General features: G+C 35.0%; 1 protein-coding gene across 3 annotated transcripts in view; it reads left to right on the top strand.

Moving 5' to 3' along the window:
• NUP58 (nucleoporin 58) overlaps positions 1-22064 on the top strand; it is a 79387-nt gene that overhangs the window by 2700 nt on the left and 54623 nt on the right. For 2 of the 3 annotated variants that reach the window (XM_074216192.1, XM_074216190.1), the window contains exons 2-5: positions 13014-13162; positions 16860-16895; positions 19888-20040; positions 20880-21014. In XM_074216192.1, the coding sequence (XP_074072293.1) occupies positions 13014-13162; positions 16860-16895; positions 19888-20040; positions 20880-21014 (473 nt within the window). Of the gene's footprint in view, positions 1-9413; positions 10444-13013; positions 13163-16859; positions 16896-19887; positions 20041-20879; positions 21015-22064 lie in introns of those variants that run through there. The other variant, XM_074216191.1, reaches the window with a different exon arrangement.

The raw sequence follows: 22064 nt of genomic DNA, 5'->3' as shown, positions 1-22064 counted from the left end.
AAGTGCAGCAGGAGAGGAGAAGATGCATAATATATTATTGTTATTATTGCTATTTTATTGCTATATTATTATTTTAGGTTTTTGCAAGGCAATAGGTTAAGTGGCTTGCCCAAGGCCACACAGCTAGGTAATTATTCAGTGTCTGAGGCCGAATTTGAACTCAGGCACTCCTGACTCCAGGGCCATTGCTCTATCCACTGCACCACTTAGCCGCCCCCATAATATATATTAAAGAAATTTTGTGATGTAGATTTTGGATATCAACCAGGGCAGTTACACTTTCCCACAAAAAATCCTTTGGTACCCATTGTCAGCTAGTACCAGATTACAAGTCTTAGTTCATTTAGTTCAATCTAGTATAGCATTTTTATGTTGGTAATGATGTGATACAGTGGAAAGACATTGGATTTCAAGTCATGACCTCTGATCATATCTTGTCTCAGTCACTATTTACATTTTTGACCCTGGGCAGGTAACTTTACTCTCTGGGTCAAAATTTCCTCATCTCTTAACATGATGACATTAGACTAGATACACTCTTAAGTTTTCTTCCAACCCTAAATCTATGATTCCATTTCATTCTTAGATCCTGCCTCTTCTTGACACCAGAAATAAATATTATCCCAATAGTACCTCTGAGAAATCAGATCAGTAAGATCTATTTTCTCCCTGATATTTGTTCATTTATTTGAAGATAATTTCAACTGTTTAGACACAGTCTTTTATATCTAGTTAAGCAAGCACATGTTTATTAAGCACCTACTGATTGTAACTTGGAGTTAAGTACATGAATGAGGCAAGCTTCCTTTCACTTTACAATCTAGCAAGAAAACTGTCTCAGATTGTAAATTGTCCATATTCACAAATCTGATAGAGTACTTCTAGTGTTCTATTTTCTACTATACCAAGTTGTCCTTGAGTCTTAAAATTATCTTAAGGCAACTTTCTTAATTTGCTATCCATGAACTTGTTTTTAAAGATAACTTGATAATTGTTTCAATGTGGTTGATTTCTTTTGTGTATTTTATTTAGTGCGTTTAAAAACATTATTTAGTTTTCTGTTTATAAACCATTGGATTGACAATAATTCATCACACGCACACACAAACATGCACACACAGATTAATCTCTATTTTTTAGAGAGTATTGAGAAATTTTCACCACAAAATTAACCTTGAATTCACTTTAGTTGGAGGAAATAAATATTTCTGTGGGCAGTTAGGCAATATGATTCCAATCCAAAAAGTTGAAAATCACTGATATTTTTAGGATAGGCAGAGTATAATAAAAATGACAATTCTACTTAAATTAAACTTATTTTATGCTCTTCCAATCAGAATTCCAAAAAATTACTTTAATGAATTAGAAAAAGTTGTAAGTAAATTCATATGAAGAAATAAGAAGTCAAGAATTTCCAGGGATTTAATGAAAAAAAGTGCAAAAGAAGGTGGCCCTAGCCCTACCATATCTAAAATTAAATTATAAAGCATCAGTCATGGAAACTGTCTGGTATTGCCTAAGAAATAGAGTGGTGGATCAGTGGAATAGACTAGGTGCAAAGGAGATAGCAGGAAATGATTATAGTAATCTGCTGTTTGATAAACCCAAAGAGTTTGCTTCTGGAATAAAAACTCTCTCTTCAATTAAAAACTGTTGGGAAAATTGGAAGTTAGTATGGCAGAAACTTGGATTAGACCAACATCTCACACCCTATACCAAAATAAGATAAAAATGGATACAGGATTTAGACATAAAAGACTTATAAGCAAACTAGGAGGTCAAGGAATGGTTAACTTGTCAGATCTATGGAAAGAGAAGCAGTTTATGACAAGGAAGAGATGGAGAACATCATTAAAAACCAACTAGATAATTTTGATCACATTAAATTAAAAAGCTTTTGTACCATGGAAAATCACTAACCAAGATCAAAAGAAATGTAGTAAATTGAGAAACAATTTTTATAACTGGTATTTCTGACAAAGGACTCATTCCTAAAATATACAGAGAACTGAATCAAATTTATTTAAACAAGCCATTCCCCAATTGACAAATGGTCAAAGGATATGCAGAGGCAATTTACAGATGAGGAAATCAAAGTGATCCATAGTCATATGAAAAATTTCTCTAAATCACTACTTATTAGAGAAATGCAAATTAAAGCATCTCTGAGGTACCAACTCAAACCTCTCAGACTGGCCAATATGACCAGAAAGGACAGTGATCAATGTTGGAAGGGATGTGGGAAATCTGGGACACTAATGTATTGTTGGTGGAGCTGTGAACTCATCTGACCTTTCTGGAGAGCAATCTAGAATTATGCCCAAAGGGCAGTAAAGATGTACATTCCCTTTGATCCAGCAGTACCATAATACTACAGGTATATACCCTGAAGAGATTATGAAAAAGAATAAAAACATCAATTGTATAAAATATTCATAACAACCCTGTTTGTTGTGGCATAGAATTGGAAATTGAGTAAATGTCCATCAACTGGGGAATGGCTGAACAAATTGTGGTTTATGTATATTATGGAACACTGTTGTTCTATTAGAAACCAAGAGAGATGGGAATTCAGAGAAGCCTGGAGGGATTTGCATGAACTGATGCTGAGTGAGATAACCAGAACCAGAAGAACATTGTATACCCTAAAAGCAACATGGGGGTGATGATCAACCTTAATGGACTTGCTCATTTCATCAGTGCAACATTCAGGGAAATACAGATGGAGCCAAAGAAAGAATTGTGGAGGTTAAAACAAAGACCAAAGACTTATTACCTTCAATTTTTTTTAAAAAGGGTACCTTTTATTCCAATTTTGCTATCTCTTAAATTTTATTTTTTCCTTAGAGATATGATTTCTCTCTCAACACATTCAATTTTGATCAATGTATAGCATGGAAGCAATGTAAAGGCTATCAAACTGCCTTGTGTGGGGAGAGGGAAGTGAGATTGGGGGGAAATTGTAAAACTTAAAAAAAAAGAAAATTACTGATATTTTTAGATGAAGAAAAATTATTTTCCTAATTTATTTGAATTTTCCTAATCATTTTTAATATCTAACACCTTAAATATTTATTATCTTTACTATTAAAGACCTAGCTTTTAAGCAGTGAATTTGGCAGACCTCATCACTTATCAGAAACATAGATCCCTTTTTTGTCACATGACATCTAGCCTTGAAAATCACTAACAAAAGGAAAGAATAATTTCTTATAAAGGCAGCTCATTTCATTTTTTCAACTGCTCTGATTTAGGAAGTTCTTTCTTACATTGGGCCAAAATCTATCTTCCTTTAACTATTATAAGTATTAATGCTAGTTCAGCCCCTGAGGCCAAGTAGTATAATCCTTCTTCCTCTAAAGAATCTATTACATATTTGAAGATATTGATTATGTCCCCTTTGAAGCTCTTTCAGACTGACCATCTCAACAAATGATAGAATTTCAAGTAGTCCTATCTACTTTTTCTCATTACTCTGGTCATTTTAGCTTTTATCTGATGTGCTCAGAGCTAGGCATCATATTTTAGATGTGTTCTGACTAGTATAGAGTATGGTACTCTTCTGTTGGTTAACTTTCATTTTCTTTATTTTTTTTTAAATAGAAGAAAGATTTTATTTATTTTGAACTTTACAATTTTTTCCCTAATCTTGCTTCCCTCCTTCCACCCCCCACAGAAGGCAGTCAGTTAGTCTGTACCTTGTTTCCATAGTATACATTGATCTAAATTGAATGTGATTAGAGAGAAATCATATCCTTAAGGAAGAAAAATAAAGTATAAGAGATAGCAAAAATTACATAATAAGATAATGTTGGGGGGGGGGGTTTTAAATTAAAGGTAATAGTCGAATGATGACAAGAATGGATCGTGTCTTAGGCGCTCTCGCATAAAAGTCATAAGCTAAGGACTCTAAGCTTTCGAGAGCTAGAACCCACAGGGGGACCCAGTGAGGCAGTTCTCCTACTCAAGGTAACCTGGAAAAGAGCAGAAAGGCTCTGCTCCTGCTCCCCAGGGTCAAAGGGGCGGCCCCCCAGAGAGGTGGCCCACCAGAGCAAAAGAACTTCAGCCTCCTGGAGGCAGCCCTAGGGCAAGGGAGTTTCCTGAACTACACCCCGGGGAGCACCGTGCACAAAGTGGGGGAACAGCAGCAGGGGACCTCTGCCAGAGTGAACACAGGGAGCCCAGCCCTCAGGGCACACAGAGAGCAGTGTGGCCAGCACAGCCAAGTACCAGGAACAGAAGCAGGTGGAGCCAGTAAGCAGGAGCCCCCAGGGCATGAGTCCATTGAACTCAGGGAGGGGAGTGGAGAGAGAGACAGTTGAGCTCTGCCCCTGGAATAGGACTTTGGGGTTCTGACCACATTCAGATCCTGATCGCAGTCTAGGCCCCCTCCACCTCAGCCCCGTGGCAGAGGGGGGTGCATATGGTCATTCACTGACCAGGAGGGAGGACAGAGCCTCTCACAGGGAGACCCTTGTGGGAGTGTCCCAAAAGCTCAGGAAGCACCCCCAAAACAGGCTAAGGCTGGGAAAATGTGCAAGCAGAGAAAAAAGAGGAACACCATTGAGAAATATTTTGCAAATGAGCCCAAGAAGGATCAAAATACTCAGTGTGAAGATAAGCACAAGCTCCTGCATCTAAAGACTCCAAGAAAAACAGAAATTGGGCTCAGGCTATGACAGAGCTCAAAAAAGACTTTGAAAATCAAATGAGGGAGTAAGAATAAAAACTGGAAAAAGAAATGAGAGAGATGCAGGAAAAACATGAAAATGAAGTCAGCAGCCTAGTCAAGGAAATCCAAAAAAATGCTGAAGAAAATAGCATGCTAAAAACCAGTTTAGGTCAAATGGATAAAACAGTTCAAAAAGTTATGGAGGAGAAGAATGCTTTAAAAAGCAAAATTGGCCAGATGGAAAAGAGATAAGAAAACTGAGAACAAATCCTTCAGACAAAGAATAGAATTCAGGGAGATTGATGAATTTACCAGAAATCAGGAATCAATACTTCAAAACCAAAAAAATGAAAAATTAGAAGAAAATGTGAAACATCTCATTGAAAAAAACAACTGATATGGAAAACAGATTTAGGAAAGATAATTTAAAAATTATTGGAATACCTGAAAGTCATGATCAGGAAAAGAGCCTTGACATCATTTTCAAAGAATTACTACAGGAAAATTGCCCTGATATTCTAGAAGCAGAGGGCAAAATAGAAATGGAGAGAATCCACCGATCCTCTCGAGAAAGAGATCCCAAAAAACCAACCCCTAGAAATATTATAGCCAAGTTCCAGAACTTCCCAGTCAAAGAGAAAATATTACAAGCAGCCAGAAGGACACAGTTCAAATATCGTGGAGCTGCAGTCAGGACTACATTGGAAGCTCGTAGGGCTTGGAATATAATATACCAGAAGGCAAAAGAGCTTAGAATGCAGCCAAGAATGAACTACCCAGCAAAGCTGAATGTCCTCTTCCAGGGAAAAAGATGGACTTTCAATGAACCAGGGGAATTTCAAATGTTCCTGTTGGAATGGCCAGAGCTGAACAGAAGGTTTGATCTTCAGATACAGGATTCAGGTGAAGCATAGAGATTGGAGGAGAAGGGGAAACTATGAGGGACTTAATGATGATGAACTGCATGTATTCCTGTATAGAAAAATGACACTGCTAATACTCATATGAACCTTCTCAGTTAATAGAGCAGGTAGAGGGAGCTTTTATAGTTGAAGTACAGGAGAAAGCTGAATTTGAAGATAAAATATGGTGTAAAAATGGAGTCTAGAAAAAAAAGGAAATGTAATGGGAGAAAGAAAAAGGAGAGGGGGAATAGGCCAAGATATTTCATATAATAAGATTTTTCTTTATTACAATGAGGTATTGCAATGATGTGGAAGGGGGGGAAGGCAAGGGGGAATGAGGGAAACTTCGCTCTCATCAGAGGTGGTTAGGAGAAGAAACAGCATACATACTCAATGGGGTATAGACATCTAGAGTAAGAAGGAGAGGGGGGGACAGGGGGAAGGGGGGGATATGAGTGATGGAAGAGAGGATAGACCATGGTGGGAGAGTGTGGTTAGATATAATACATTTTCTTTTTTAACTTCTTGCAAGGGGCTGGGATTGGATGGCCTGTCCGGGACCAGGTGGATGGACCAGGTGGATGCTGGGCCTAAGGGGTGGTATGGGGGCTCGGGGCCTCTTGGCCCCAGAGCCAGGTATCTGCTGTGCCACTCAGCTACCCTATAGCAGAGTCAGAGTGAAGGGAGAGAGAAAATATAGTACATGGTAGTGGAGAAATAAAAAAGGAGGGAGTTGCAATCAGCAATGACAATGGTGGAAAAATATGGAAGTAACTTTTGCCATGGACTTATCATAAAGAATGTGATCCACCTGTGACAGAGTTGTTGGAACACAGACTCAAGCACATTTTTTATTATTATTATTTTGGGGGGGGGTGCAGGGCCCAGGGCTGCATAGCAGGGTGATCGTTGGGTGTCTGAGGCCAGATTTGGACCCAGGTGCTCCTGGCTCAAGGGCCAGTGCTCTGTCTGCCACCCAGCCACCCCTACTATTATTACTGTTTTATTTTATTTTGGATCTTTTTTTTGGCTTTTGCAGGGCAGTGGGGTTCAGGTGGCTTGCATGTCACACAGCTGGGTGATTGGTGGGTGTACAGGGCCGGATGTGGGCTCGGGTGCTTGTGGCTCCAGGGCTGGTACTCCGTCCATTGCGCCACCTGGCCATACCTACAATTATTACTATTATTTTTTTAGTTTTAATTTTTTTCTCTCCCATTTACTTTATCGCTCAAGCAAGTCTGTATTTACTCTTAAACAAGAATATTTTATTAATGTGAAAAAACATTATTTGTACAAAATGAGAATAAATATTAAATAATAAAAAGCAAAAAAAAAAGTAATAGTCTTTGGCCTTTGTTCAAACTCCACTGTTCTTTCTCTGGATACAGATGGTGTTCTTCATCGCAGATGGCTATTGGTTAACTTTCAAATGTCTCCCAACTAGATGGTAAATCCCTTGATAGCTGGAGATAATATACTTGTTTTCTCCCAAGGTCTTCTAATGTGCCATGTTTTTAGTACATTCTTAATAATTGTGCCCAATAGCAGATAACCTGAAGAAATACTCCAGAATTTTTTCTATGAGGTCAACATAGAGAAGCATTTAGGTGTTATTGGAAAGAAAACTGAATTTGGAAGTTGGAACTTGATTCAAATCTCAGCTCTATTTATGTGACCTTGGACCTGTAGATCAGTAACATTTAATAAGCAACTACTTTGTACCAGGAACTGGGCCAAGTGCTAGAGATACAAAGAAAGGTAAAGTCCTTCCTCTCAAAGAATGACCTTGGAGTTTGTTTCCCCATATATAGAATAAAGGAGTTTGACCTGAATTATCTGCAAGGTCCCTTCCAGCCTTAAATTGAAGTTGAAGACCTAGCAGGGAAACTGACTCTAGAACTTCTCCTCTATGATAATAATAGTTTGCTTTTTTATAGTGCTTTAAAGTTTGCAAATCACTTTATTTTTGTGAGATGGTGGGATTAAGTGATTTACTCAAGCAACTAAGTATCAAGTACCTGGGGTTAGATTTGAATTCAGATCCTTCTGACTTCTCTATTCACTGCAACATCTAGCTGCCCCTACATATTTTATCTTATACTTGCTGAGAAGATGGAAAGAGATGAGAGAATTGATTGAATTACATGAAGTTGCATTTACTGTTTCTTTTCTATATGCCCCATTTCCCTGCTGCAAGTCCCTTTTATCCAACCCTCAGGGTGTTGCTCTGATTACCTTACAAAACTGGAGACTTTAAAGACTTGATCATTTTAATAGTTGTGAATGGCATTTACCACAATCTTGTATGTCTAAAATAAATGAAACAGTTTACCTGCTTAGCTCTTAGTTTTTAATAAGCTTGTTAAGAAGATTTTTTTCTATAATCATAATAGCCTGAAAGAATGATTATACTTGAACCTTCATTCTTGGGCTAAGAGAAGTAATTATGCAAAGAGCTCTGGTTTTGCTAAGACTTTAATTTAAATTAAAGGTTTTTAGGGACATATAACAGGAATGCAGAGAGAAGGGTTTCCTGTCCAATTTAGTAGCAAGTGTTTTCTAAATGAGTACTTTTACCACAAGCTGTCTGCCACACCAGAGAAATGAAAGACCACTCATTCACAAACTTAGGGATCTGGAACAGATTTATTGAAGGACTTTTAGGGTACCCTTATTCTTTTCCTCTTTGGCATTTCCAAATTTTAACTTAATTGCTGACCCAAATCCCTTGAAGTATAAATGTGGCTCTAGCACATAGGATGAAAGCAGCAAGATGATTTTTTTTATATGTGTGCGTATATGTATATATATAATATATGTATGCATGTGTGTGCATAAATATTTGGTTTCCAATTAAATACAATAGTAGTTTCTCCTTATCATTTTGTAATGTTTTGAATTGTACACTTTTTCCCCATCCGCCCTTCCCCCCCCCCCGAAGGTAGTCTAATAATCTTTACTTTGTTTCTGTGCTATACATTGATCAAAATTGAATGTGTTGAGAGAAAAATCAAATATTTGAGGAAAAAATGAAATATTAGAGATAGTAAAATTATGTAGTATATAAGATAACTTTTTTTTTTAAAGGTTGATAGTAATTGTCTTTGTTTAAACTCCACAGTTCTTTCTCTGGATACAGATGGTATTTTCTGTCACAGATAACCTAAAATTGCTCCCGATTATTGTGCTGATGGAATGAGCAAGTCTATTAAGGTTGATCATCAACCCCATGTTGCCATTATGGTGTGTACAATGTTCTTCTGGTTCTTTCATCTTGCTCAGGTGATGCCTTAATTCAGCAAGATGATTTTCCATCTTTTTTCTTTTATACAGAAAAATGTTTCCAATTTAAAAATCTATATGTTGGGCTCAGAGACCAAACTTTGGCTTATGAAACCAAGGGCTTTGTTTGGCCATTTTAAAGAAAAGATATTAAAATAACCCAATACAATTAATTTCTAATTATACTTAAAATGAAATTTAAAAGAAATACAGAAGTTTGTTTATTCAAGATTTTGCTACATTTCTCTGTCTTTCATGTTTCCATATAGAGGAGGTTTTGTCCAGAAAACTTGTTTTTGTCCTTGTCCCTCTTACTAAAAAAAAATTGTTTCAGCAGGAAGGAAAGAAATGAAACATTGATGTATAAATTATTTATCAGTAGGAGTATATAAAAGCCCTGTTAATTTCCAGAAGGCTAAAATAATTTATTTGTCTATGTATAAAAACATGTAAATAACTATAATTTCTACCAAACACAGATGTTAAGTTCTGTTGCTTCCTTCTTTTAAAGCAAATGAAGAAGTAGACTTGTAAAACTTTGTTCTTTCTTGCAGGAAAGTGTCATTCCTCAAGCAGATATATTGAAATTCCGTTCTTGGAAGAAAGGAGGAAGAGTGGTGATTGAGTGGCTTAGACTTAAAATCTATATTTATGATAAACCTGAGAACTTGTAATAAACTTGAAGGCAAAATATATAGCTGCATATTAATAACTTTTAGTAGGAGGAGAGCTTATTCCCTCTATTTTACAGGATCACAAAACTTAATTTTCTATGTAAATTGTAGAAAATTGTAGAAATAAATTGTAGGAAAAAAGACGTCATCATAGCAGAAATAATCCATTGGAAATTTAGCAAACAATAAGATTTGTATGTATTTATTGCTTTACTTATTTCTTATAATAAAAAGGGTAGAGATCTAACCAGAGATTTATAAGTAAGAGTGCTCATTATACCTTATTTTCAGATAGGAAAGTGTGTGTGTGTGTGTGTGTGTGTGTGTGTGTGTGTGTGTGTGTACACATCTATGTATAGATACACATGAGAAGGTAGATAAAGACTGTTGAAGTGAGATTTTTAGTTCAGTGACCCCCTGAACAATGAGACCCTATCAGTTTTCTGATTGACATACTTGCCTTTAGTCATTGATTCTTACAAAACAATTTCTGAGCTTTTTTTTTCTTTTTGATTTTTGTAGGGCATTGGGTTACTTACCCAAGGTCATATAGCTAAATAAGTATTAAGTGTCTTGAGGCTAGATTTGAACTCTGGTTCTCCTGACACCAGGACTGGTACTCTTATCTACTGCACCACCTTGCCTTCTGAGCTTTTGAGATATCTGAAAATAAACTTGGAAGTTATACATTACTTGGGAGTATGATTTTTCATATTATAGTATCTAGCATTTTAATATAAGTCAAGAAAATTTAAAACAAGGTTAAAGGTAGTTGGATGGTGCAGTAAATAGAATGTTTGATTTGAAATCAAGAAGTCCTGAGTTCACATGCTGCTGAAGACATCTATTAGATGTGTAACCCTGGACCAATAATGAATGCCTTCCAAATCTCACTAATGTTTGCATTCTGGTGAGTATAAATAGCAATTGTTTCTGTTTTGGCCAGAAACCCTGAGGTTTCCCTCCCAGATTGATCTTTATTTCTTACTTTCTTTTTTTTAATGAAGTAGGTAAAAGAGGCCATTCTTTGCTTCATTTCTTACAATGTCTTAATTACAGAATGGGTATTGTCTCAATCAAACTTAAGACCTGGGAAGACCTTAAAAGCTTAAAAAGGCCAAGGTTTCCCACTATATCTGGGGCCTCCTCCAGCTGTCGTGATCTATGTCTTGCCTCTGAACCCAGAGAGAGTGAGACTGGTGACTTTCTACAGCCCTGCCTCACTTAAAATCCAATTGACTTGCAAGCCCTGATATCACCTTCCTAATATCATAATCCTCTTCTGGAAAGAAGGCACACAAAGAATCCTGAGTAAATCACTTAACCTTTTCTAGCCTCAATTTGGTTTCTGTTTTCTTATCTGTGAAATAAGAATAATAATAACATCTTCCTTATAGGATTATTGTGAGTCTCACATACAGAGTTATATTTGAAATATTGCACACATATACATATACATACTAACATTTTAGTAACTATATAAGAACTCTCTTGAACAATATTGATGCATAAATTTTCCCTTTATCCTTTTTAGTGGAAAATCTTCTCTCTCCAAAAAGCTTATGTGTATAGATTATGAAAATGAATATGATTATATAGCAATAGACAGAGAAGGCAGTGATCCTTAAGAGTCATTTTTTATGCTTTTAATATAATGAAAATTGGCAAATTGGATAAAAGAACTAAGAAAAATGAATACATACATGAGTAGTTCACATCTTTAGAAAGAAATTGACTCTAAGCCAAAACAGGATTGTACTTGTATCATCTTTATCATGTTGTTTGCTGCCATGGAAAGAAGGAAAGAAAAGGGAGAGTGGTAGAAAAATGTGAAACACAAAAACTTGCAAAAGGATGAATATTGAAAACTATCTTTGTATGTAACCCTAGAAAATAAATAAAAGAGAAAAAAAGCATAAAAAAGAAAATTAATTCACGAAATTACCATGTGATTGTTAATAATGTGACTTTTCAGTCAGAAAGATTTAGACACAAGAAAAGTAATAGACACTTTTGTGCTAACTTTTGAAATCTGAAGTCTTAATTGCTAGACATCTTCTTTTATTGGATATAACAGTTGTATTTCCCTTCCCTCCATTGATGATCTCTCAGATTCATTCCTTCATTTCTATTGCCACTATTAGTAACCTAGTTAAAGTTATTTTCAGTCCTCTTGGTTGGATTTCTTCAGTATTCCAATAGGTGGTTTCCCTGCTTCCCTTCTTATCTTATACTGTCAGTGTAATTTTTCTTCAAATTGTCCTTTACACATCTTCCAAAACAATTTTATTAATGCATAGCATTGATCATATCAATACTCTGTGATAAATATTTACTAGCTTCCCATAGACTATGTCCATCTAGTCTGGCATTTATTACTTGGTGACAGTGGGTATCAGAGGATGTTTTGAGGGAAAGCTTTTACTGTTTCTTTTCACATATGCACACATTTCTATAAAACTAGATTAACCCCTGTGCCTTTTGTTCATACTGGTTGTGACTGTATTATACTGCTTTATTCAGTCTCTTGAAATTTGCCTATCCTTAAAACTTAGCTCAGCCTCCTTAACTGTATTCTTGGCCTGAGATATGAGACTTCAGTTTGCCTGTACTCTGACGTTCTTCCTATTTGATCAGTGCAGAGAATTTTTGATGTGGAAACTTCCTTTACTTTTGTAACTTGGGAAATATTCAATTTATAACTTTACAGAGTTGCTTAGGGTCCTTAAAGGTTGTGACTTGTCCAAGGTTACGAGGTTACATAGCTACTGTGGGGTAGGAACTAGTATTGAGCTGAGCTCTCAGATTCTCAGTGCACTAGGTGCACTTGACCTATAAAACTTGTTGGTGTTCTGGAAAAGATTAAAATTGGAAAATGTTTAGTAAACTAAAAATATAATAGAACATAGATAATATGAATTTGCATTTTTTAAAATCAGCATGCTGCCTGCACAGTTCTATGTTATTTAAGTTTGACTCCACTATAAATCATGCTATGCTCTCATATGTTTATCCTAGTCTGAATTATATATTTTGTTTTTGTCACTATCTTATGGTACCAGCTAGATTGTGGGAGGAAAACTAAATTATTTCTTGAACTAGACTATGTCTTATTTGTCTTTGGTCTGCCACCTTTTAAGAGTGGTATATAATAGGTGCTAGGTAGATGGCAAATTCGATTGTTACATTCTCTTGAAAGCAAATTCGTATTTTGGAGATGTACATGCAATATGTATACATCTCTATCTGTCTCTATTAAAAGAAAGAAGAGATATTTTTACACTACTTCATTAGAACTGAATTCATTGATAATTTTCTTTAAGATTTGTATTTATTGATAAAAATTGTATTTGAGATGCCAAAAAAGAAAGAACACAATAGAAATTATAAAGCTTACTTTCCCTATTATTTCTGACAGTCTGTTGTTCTATTGTATTGACTTAATCTCCTTTGTTTTGTGCTTTTTTTTTTATTTATAAGTAATAGCACCTCATCAGTAGGACTCAATTTTGGGTCTCTTGGAAGCACAGCAAATCCAACAACTACAACTGCTCCTTCTGTGGGTTTTGGAACTGGAGTTTTTGGTTCAAAATCTACAACAGGTTTCACTTTAGGAGGCACTAATACAGGTAGGGAATGATTAATTTTTAGCCATATGTTTAATAGATAAAATTTTTAGAAATTAAGTCTCTAACCTTTATGTATGCTAATTCTGAGCTCCTTTCTCAACTTGGTAGTATGTATTTCTGTTTACAAATTTTGTGGTTGGTTAAAGATTGCTATTATATACTCTAGCAAGAGGTATATTAGGGGAATGGTATTAATAGAAGCAAGAAAAGGAAAGGGGGAAAGAATCTAGCTAGTCAACCTAGAGATACTGGAAAGACCCATATACATGAATGTTGTCATAATAATAAATTACTGGAATTGGAACCCAAGAATAGATATTTTAGCTCTAATTTAAGATGAGACACTGCAGTAGAGCAGGGCTCAGTCTCCAGGAATGGCTTGTAGAAATAAATGACATACAAAATGTGTGTCTGTTCTTAGCTGGGTAGATTGGTCATGCTTATCTCAACAATATTAGAAGTTACTTCTGACATAGTTGGTCGTAGTAATAGCAGAAAGGGATGTCTACTTACACATTAAAGAACTTTTGCCTGCCTATTAGGACAGAATTATTGTTTTTTTTTTAAGTAAAACATCAGATTTTAATAATAAAATATTTTATTGCATTCAAATATAAACACAACAAGATGGTATGGAAGTAATTATGTAGCAGTACATTATTGTGTTGGAGGATCACAAAAATATGTTTCAGCATAGTTCCTGATTACTTATCACTCTCTCTTTTAATTTAAATCATTTTAAAATAGGGTAGAATTCATATTTATTTACAGAAATTAAAAAAAAATCAAGCAAACAAAACCAAATTGAGATTGACTTCTGAATGTTGCCACAATCAATTTTTCTTTTTAAGAAGGTTTGATAAAGTTTTTTTGATGTACCATGAAGTACTTCATTAACAGTTCTTAAAAGTGTTAAAAATGTCTTCTATGTGCAAGACACTTAAGAATTTAAAAAAATAGTTTCTGCCTTTAAGAAGTTTATGTTCCATTAGAGGACACAGGACTTACAAAGGAGGGAGGGAGGGAGGGAGAGAGAGAGAGAGAGAGAGAGAGAGAGAGAGAGAGAGAGAACGAGAACACTAACAGCAAGGTTGATAAGCTTAGCTGGAATAAATATTCATGAAGGAAAATTATGAAATAAGTCTGGGATGGATGTGGAGTCAGAAAAGAACTGACTTTATTTTTTTTACTTCGTATTCATTGATTCGTTTATTTGTTTATTTTGCAAGGCAGATGGGGTTAAGTGGCTTGCCCAAGGCCACACAGCTAGGTAATTATTAAGTGTCTGAGACCAGATTTGAACCCAGGTACTCCTGACTCCAGGGCCGGTGCTTTATCCACTACACCACCTAGCCACCCCAGGAACTGACTTTAAATGTCAAGATGAAGAATTTGTATTTTATAGAAGGGGTGATAGAGAGTTGAGTGGCAAAGGAATTACCTGGTCAGATTTATATGAATAATTTAGTGTTAGGTATTTAGGTTTATAAGACACTATCTGTCAATAACTACAGCAAAATTTGGTGCTTCCTTTAAATTCTGATTTTTTAATTTTAACTTTTGACTTAATGTAAAAGTACCATGTATGATTAATGAAGTTTGTAAGCAATTTTTTCCTTTTGGTATAGTGTTATTTATGGGAAAGTAATTTGAAATTCTGGCACTATTTGATGGGTTAGCAGTTTAATGTTTATATTGATTTTTATATTTCATTTCAAAAGTTTGAGTTTTTATTTAGGTTTAATTTCATATAATTTCTAGAAATTAAAGTCTCAGAATACAAGACTAGTGAAAGAGAACTTTATTTTACCTTTGAGCTTTGACATACTGTTAGCCCCTGACAATGAAAACAAATGAAGATCTGAACCCCAGATGGTTAAGTGACTTATCCAAGGTCACAAGGTGATAACATGGCAGAATCCAAATTGGAACCAAAGTTCTCTTACACCGACCCAAATACTCTTTGCAGGTTAAAGCTGCCCCTATTCTACTAGAGCAGATGAGAATATTTATACCTTCGATTGCTAATTTGGAACAAAATTAAATGCAGCATATTTGAAATGTTTAGAAATTTAAAGTTAGTTTCCAGCTATTCCCGATGTGCTATACTTTCTTCTCTTTTCTTGCTGTACTTTTCTTTCCAGAAAAACTTATTAGTCCTTTGTTTTTAGTTAAATTATCATCTTTATGCAGATGACTCCCAGATCAATAAATTCAGCCCTAATCTCTTCTGAATCCAAGGCCTGTACCACCAGTGGCCCCATTGGACATTTTATTTTATTTTTTTTTATTTTTTTAAGGTTTTTGTTTTTTGTTTTGTTTTTTCTTTTGCAAGGCAATGTAGTTATATGGTTTGCCCAAGGCCACACAGCCAGGTAATTATTAAGTGTCTGAGGTCAGTTTTGAACTCAGGTACTCCTGACTCCAGGGCCAGTGCTTTATTCACTGCCACCTAGCCATCCCTTTTTAAGTTGTTTTTTTTTTTACATCCTTTGAACATTTTAAATTGAATGTTCTTATTAGCATCTCGAGCTTAATATATCTCAATCAACTTTCTCTCCCCTCTTTTAAACTTCCCTATTTTGTTAGTCTTGTACTTTGAATCCCCAGTCATCTGACATCTCTTTTCCTACCCCTTTATTCAATAGGTTGGCAAATTTTTATTCTACCATCATAGTGTCTCCCTAGTCCATCCCCTCTCGTCTACTTAACATGACAATATTTAGTTCAGGCCCTTAACCCTTTTGTCTGGATTATTGCAATAAATTCCTAATTAGACTCCTTGTCCCAAGTCTCTCTTCTCTGTATCATCCCCACACAACCACCAAATGATATTAAAACAAGATTTGATCACATTATTCTTGTAATCCCTATACTCTAGAGTATTTTATCTTTAGGATAAACTACAACTCCTCCATTTGACATCTAAATTCCTTTATAAATCATGAACCTTTCTTAATTTTCCTGGCTTTCCTGGATATTATTCCTCTTCATTCACTTTAATTTTATGCCTAAAACTTGTACAACATTTTATTTCCTGACTTTTCCTGAAGAGTTCCCTCTTAGACTTTGTAACTAACTTCTTTGTTACTTCATTACATACAGCCTTCAGCTTCTAGGGTCTTTCCTCCAGAATGACATGGTACACAAATTACTTTGTGTGTTTTATAAATGCTTAGATGTGTATATTTTGTGTCCTCCAATTGAATGTGAGCCTTTACAGGGCAAGGACTGTTTTACTTCTATCTTTGTATCCCTAGTGATGAGCAAAGTGCCTACTTGATACTACTAGATACTTAAATGCTTATTGATGGCTGTTGATTTTGAACTCAGCTTAATAGTTGCGGTAAAGAAAGTTTTTGTATAATAATCAATATGTATTCAAACCAAGCACTTTGCTAGGTACTAGAAATATAAATTTTAGAAAATGAACAGTCCCTACCCTTAAGGGACTTTTTACTATGTTTCCATAAGATGACCTCATTAAGATATTAAATTTCTCGTAAATCATTTTATGTGTTTTACTGGAGTATTTGCTCATTAGTAAAATGGGAATAATATCTATTGCACTAATATCAAGAATTGCCGTGAAGCTCAAATAAAATTAAAATGTTTTGCAAACTTTAAGGCAGTAAATAAATGTCACTGATTATCAGTATTATTGTTAATTCTGTTGATTTTTTTTTATTATTCCTAGGAACAGCAACGACTCTAGGTACAGGATTAACTCTAGGTAAGAGCGCATTTTGGCAGTAGATCTAAAACTAATGATTTTACATACTCTTTGAATGTGATTGGCAGTACCCTTCCTGCAACTCTACTAACTCTGCTACTCTGAGCCTGGGAATGTGTGGATTGAAGAAAATACAGAAATAATTGAACATAATAAGTATTTTCCTACCTTTGTCCAGCATTGTTTACTGTACCCTATGACTGATAAAGGACCTTTCAATTTTAGAATTTAGTGACTAGGAGACAAGTTTTAATCCTGTTAAGGTTCTTCCTTCTCTTAAAGTAAGGTGTCTAACTAAATTCTATATATTAGCATTTGTATTTACAAAATGCTTGTACTTTTATTATGAAGGGAATAAACTGGTGTAGTGAAAAGAGTGTTGACTACAAAAGAAGAGTTGTGGGGCAGCTAGGTGGCATAGTGGATACAGCACCGGCCTTGGAGTCAGGAGTACCTGGGTTCAAATCCGGTCTCAGACACTTAATAATTACCTAGCTGTGTGGCCTTGGGCAAGCCACTTAACCCCATTTGCCTTGCAAAAACCTAAAAAAAAAAAAAAAAGTTATGCAGCTAATAGGAATTAAGAACTTAAGATAATTTGTTTTACTTTTCCCAGTGAAAATTGAACAATAAAATTAGGGGATTAGGTGATTGCTAAGTTTTCTTGATAAATTATATGTTCTCAGATACAGTAATTTTAAAATTTAGTTTCATTCGCAACATATATTATTCTTTGGGAAGTAATGTGTAGTAGATATGCTTCTGGGCTTGATGATAGTAACCAGAATTCAAATCTTTGAAACTTTGAAAGTTTCTAGAAGGCCTTAGCTTCTGGAATAATATATATATTTTATATATATACATACCTGTAGTATTGCTTATAGGTTTGTTTAGAGACTCAATGAGATCAATTATGTAAAGTGTACTACAAAATTTAAAATACTACATAAACATTAGTTATTTTCTCCATGTTACAGTCCTGTTTTTAGGTATAGACATAAACAGACTAGAGCAGTTATTGTTTTGAGTGACAATTCAAGTGGACTTTTGGTAACATTCCACTGTTCTATAAAAAAAATGGACCTTTTCTTCCTTTCCACTCATTTTTGGTTAAGTGGCTTGCCCAAGGCCACACGGCTGGTAATTATTAAGTGTCTGAGGTCGGATTTGAACCCAGGTACTCCTGACTCCAAGGCCGGTGCTCTATCCACTGTGCCACCTAGCCACCCCTGATCATAGCTATTTTGATCAAGAGGAGCATTCACAAATAACTTTTCAAAAAGCAAATTTGTGAATTTACAATCCTCTCCATTCATATTGATTTATTTCTTCAGCCTCTCATGACAAGATTCCTTTAACCTTTTCTTCCTCCAATGTTTCTTTTTTTAACTATTTTATTTTTCTCTAGTTGCATGTAGATTTTTTTTTCTCAGTCTATGTTAGCTGAAAACCCTTCCTTTCCAATCACTTCTAGAATGATCAAAATCAAAACCAAACCAAAGGGGCGGCTAGGTGGCACAGTGGGTAAAGCACCGACCCTGGAGTCACACATACATGGGTTCAAATCCGGTCTCAGACACTTAATAATTACCTAGCTGTGTGGCCTTGGGCAAGTTACTTAACCCTATTTTCCTTGCAAAAACCTAAAAAAAACCCCATCATAATACAAAACTAGTAAGAAGCAATAATAACAGGTAAAGTGCTGTTCTCATGCATTATTATCTCAGTTGATCTTCAGCATTTATGATTATAACCTCCTTGAAGGCTGAGACTGTCCTTTGCCTCTTTTTGTATTCCCAGTGCCTGGCATTTAAGTTTGATTGATTGAATAATTAATTGAAATACTAGTCAAACCTGATAAAAACTGATTCATTGTGCTGCAGTGGAAGGAACTCCATTTTTGGAGCTAGAGGACTTGTGTTTATATCCTGTCTCTTCTACATGACCAATTACTTCCCCTTTCTAGGATTCCCATGTAAAAAATTTTAAAATTCATTTTAAAAACTTGAGTTCCACATTCTTTCTTCCCATCCTACTTCCCCTCATTGAGAAAACATAGTTATTTGATAGAGGTTAAAATTTATAGTCATGCAAAACACTTCTATAATAGTCATGTTGTGAAAGTACACATAGCCTTCCCTCCCCCCCAAAAAAAAATCTCAAGAAACATAAAATTTAAAAAAGAATGCATCAATTTGTATTCAAATTCCATCAATTCTGTATTTGGGAATGGATATTATTTATTGTAAGTCCTTCAGAGTTGTCTTGAGTCATAGCACTGCTGAAGAAAGCCTCCTTACTATTTTTATTGCTGGTTTTCAGTAGTGTTCTTTGCTGAAATTATTAGATAATTACTGTTGAGGGAGTTTGATATTATATACAAGTGTACTACTTGCTGTACATACATAGGCCCTTGATGTTTTAATAATAATGGCTAATTTATATATGACTTAAAGGTTTGCAGAATGTTTTATTTGGAAAAATAGAGTAGGTTTCATTTCTCCCATTTTGCATATGAGGAAACAGGTTTAAGAGATTTTTTTGTAAGGCAGTGGGATTAAGTGGCTTGCCCAAGGCCATACAGCTAGGTAATTATTAAGTGTTAGAGGTCATATTTGAACTCAGGTACTCCTAACTCCAGGGCTGGTGCTCTATCCACTGCGCCACCTAGCCGCCCCATTCGTAGAGATTAAATGACTTTCCTGGAAGTCATTTAGGTAAGTGAGAGTCAAAGCCAGGATTCAAACTCAGATCTTCTGACTCTGAGATCCATGTTCTTTTGATTATCTTGCAGAGAGATTGCAGTAATTGAGATTTCTGTGCTGCTTTAAAGCTTACAGAGTGCTTTTATATGTATTATTTATTTGATGCATGGCCCATATCAATCTTCGAAGAAGAACTTTAAGTATATTATTATACCTGTCTTACAAATGAGAAAATTGACCACACAAATGTAAAATATGTCTAACATCACGAAATATTTTTATTACAGGAACTCCTGCCACTACATCTTCAACAACAACAGGTTTCAGTTTAGGATTCAGTAAACCTGCAGCATCTGCTACCCCATTTGCTTTACCTATTACTTCTACCTCAAGTGGACCGCTCTCTCTTTCATCTGCCCTTACATCCACTCCAGCAGCAGGTAGAACTCATGGTAGAAGCATATGTTGCATTAAATTAGAATGTTTTGTTTTATTTTGTTGAGGACTATAAATACTCCTTTTAAGAAAATTATGTGAAAAACTAGATTTTATGAAATACGTAAAGTAGGAGACAAATTTGACTCAACATAGAAATGTATATATTTATATACATATATGTATTTCATATATATGTACATATATATGAAATTTTATATCTCAACTTTGTGAGAGAAGAAAAATCAACATTATTTAATTTTAAGTGAAAATAGCAGACTTGAAAGTTTGTCTTTTTTTTTCCCCTGGACAAAGATAGTAATTAGCGTGTGTATTGGGCATGAATATTAACTAGCAAGAAGAATATGTGTTTAGTCATGTTATTACATGGCAACACTGGATAATTTTTCTGTATTTTGGATTTTAAGAACAACTTGTTATTATTCTAATCATTTTAGTGAGAAAACATAAATGCTTATATTCTAAATTGCTTCGAGAGGAACCTTTGTGTGCTTTTTTGTTTGTTGGTTATTTAGGTTTTTGCAAGGCAATGGGGTTAAGTGGCTTGCTCAAGGCCACACTGCTAGGTAATTATTAACTGTCTGAGTCCGGATTTGAACTCAGGTACTCCTGACTCCAGGGCCAGTGCTCTATCCATTGCACCACCTAGCCACCCCAACCTTTGTGTTTTTAATGTGATTTTATTCCTTTAGGTTTCATTTTTATTCAAGAAAAGTCTATAGTCTATGAAGTATAGACTGTAGGGAATTGTGGAGTGAGTTGTTTATTAATGGTACTTTAATGGTTCTTGATTCTTAGTCTATCTTTTTTTTTTTTATTGCAGCTTCCACAGGCTTTTCTTTAAATTTGGGTACAACACCTGCCACAACTACTACTTCATCAACAGGGCTTTCTCTAGGGGGGACCTTAGCTGGTTTGGGAAGCTCTCTTTTCCAGAATACAAACACAGCAACATCAGGTGATTGGTTACTTTTTAAAAAAATTTATTTCCTTTTCAAATGTGAAAGACTCACTATAGAAATAATTTATTCTTATTCTCAATTGCTGTTTTGAGCACATTTGCTTTCTGAGAGCATTAAGGTCTGAGTTTACTTTTTAGCATAAATCTTGAAACTAATTTTATTTGTTATTTCACTTTAAATTGTGAAATTAAATTTTAATGCTTTATGGGTTTTACTACCTCATCTCATATTACTGTTAAAATCACACTAGTGCTAGAGAGCTTAGTTAACTAGACACTGTGTGTGTGTGTGTGTGTGTGTAGCAACATGATTATTATTTTGAATAGCATCCTGTGTACGTTGATTATAAACCAATAACTACAGGCTTTTCTTAGTACATTTTGTAGAAAAGATTTTGAAGTAGCATTGATGCTGACTTAAGTCATTTTCCCCTTGTTCATATTGGCCTTGCAACAGCACCATTCTCAAGCTTATCAAACTTTTCCTGACTCTTGTTAATAATCTCTGTATCATTAAGACACAAACACTTCAAAAGTCATTGACAGTTGCCAGTTCCAAATGCTTGGAGTTTTTATATAGATCATCCAGCACATTGAAGAAATTAATAGTCTGAAGCAAAAGTCAAACAAGCAAAAAAAAACCCCTAAAAAACAAAATAATTCAAAGTAACTTTAATTCCATGAAAAGTTATTTCATTCCTTTGTAGTAATTTTTTTTTTTTTTTGCAAGGCAGATGGGGTTAAGTGGCTTGCCCAAGGCCACACAGCTAGGTAATTATTAAGTGTCTGAGACTGGATTTGAACCCAGGTACTCCTGACTACAGGGCTGGTGCTTTATACACTGTGCCACCTAGCTGCCCCTGTAGTAAATTTTCTAGTTAATGTAAACCATTTTTGTGGTAGTTTAATTTTTCCTATAAAATGTTTTTCTTATTTCTGATTTTAATTAGTTTTCTTATTTTTTTATTAGTTTCCTCTAAAATTCAAGTTAATGAGAGTTTATTCTGGAATTTTTAGGACATCCTAAACTTTTTCATTTTGTATCAT

Source organism: Macrotis lagotis, chromosome 1 (genome assembly GCF_037893015.1).
Source record: "Macrotis lagotis isolate mMagLag1 chromosome 1, bilby.v1.9.chrom.fasta, whole genome shotgun sequence".
In the NCBI taxonomy this organism is placed as follows: domain Eukaryota; kingdom Metazoa; phylum Chordata; class Mammalia; order Peramelemorphia; family Peramelidae; genus Macrotis; species Macrotis lagotis.
Note: the sequence above shows the minus strand (reverse complement) of the source record. Positions and strands in the feature narration are given on the sequence as shown.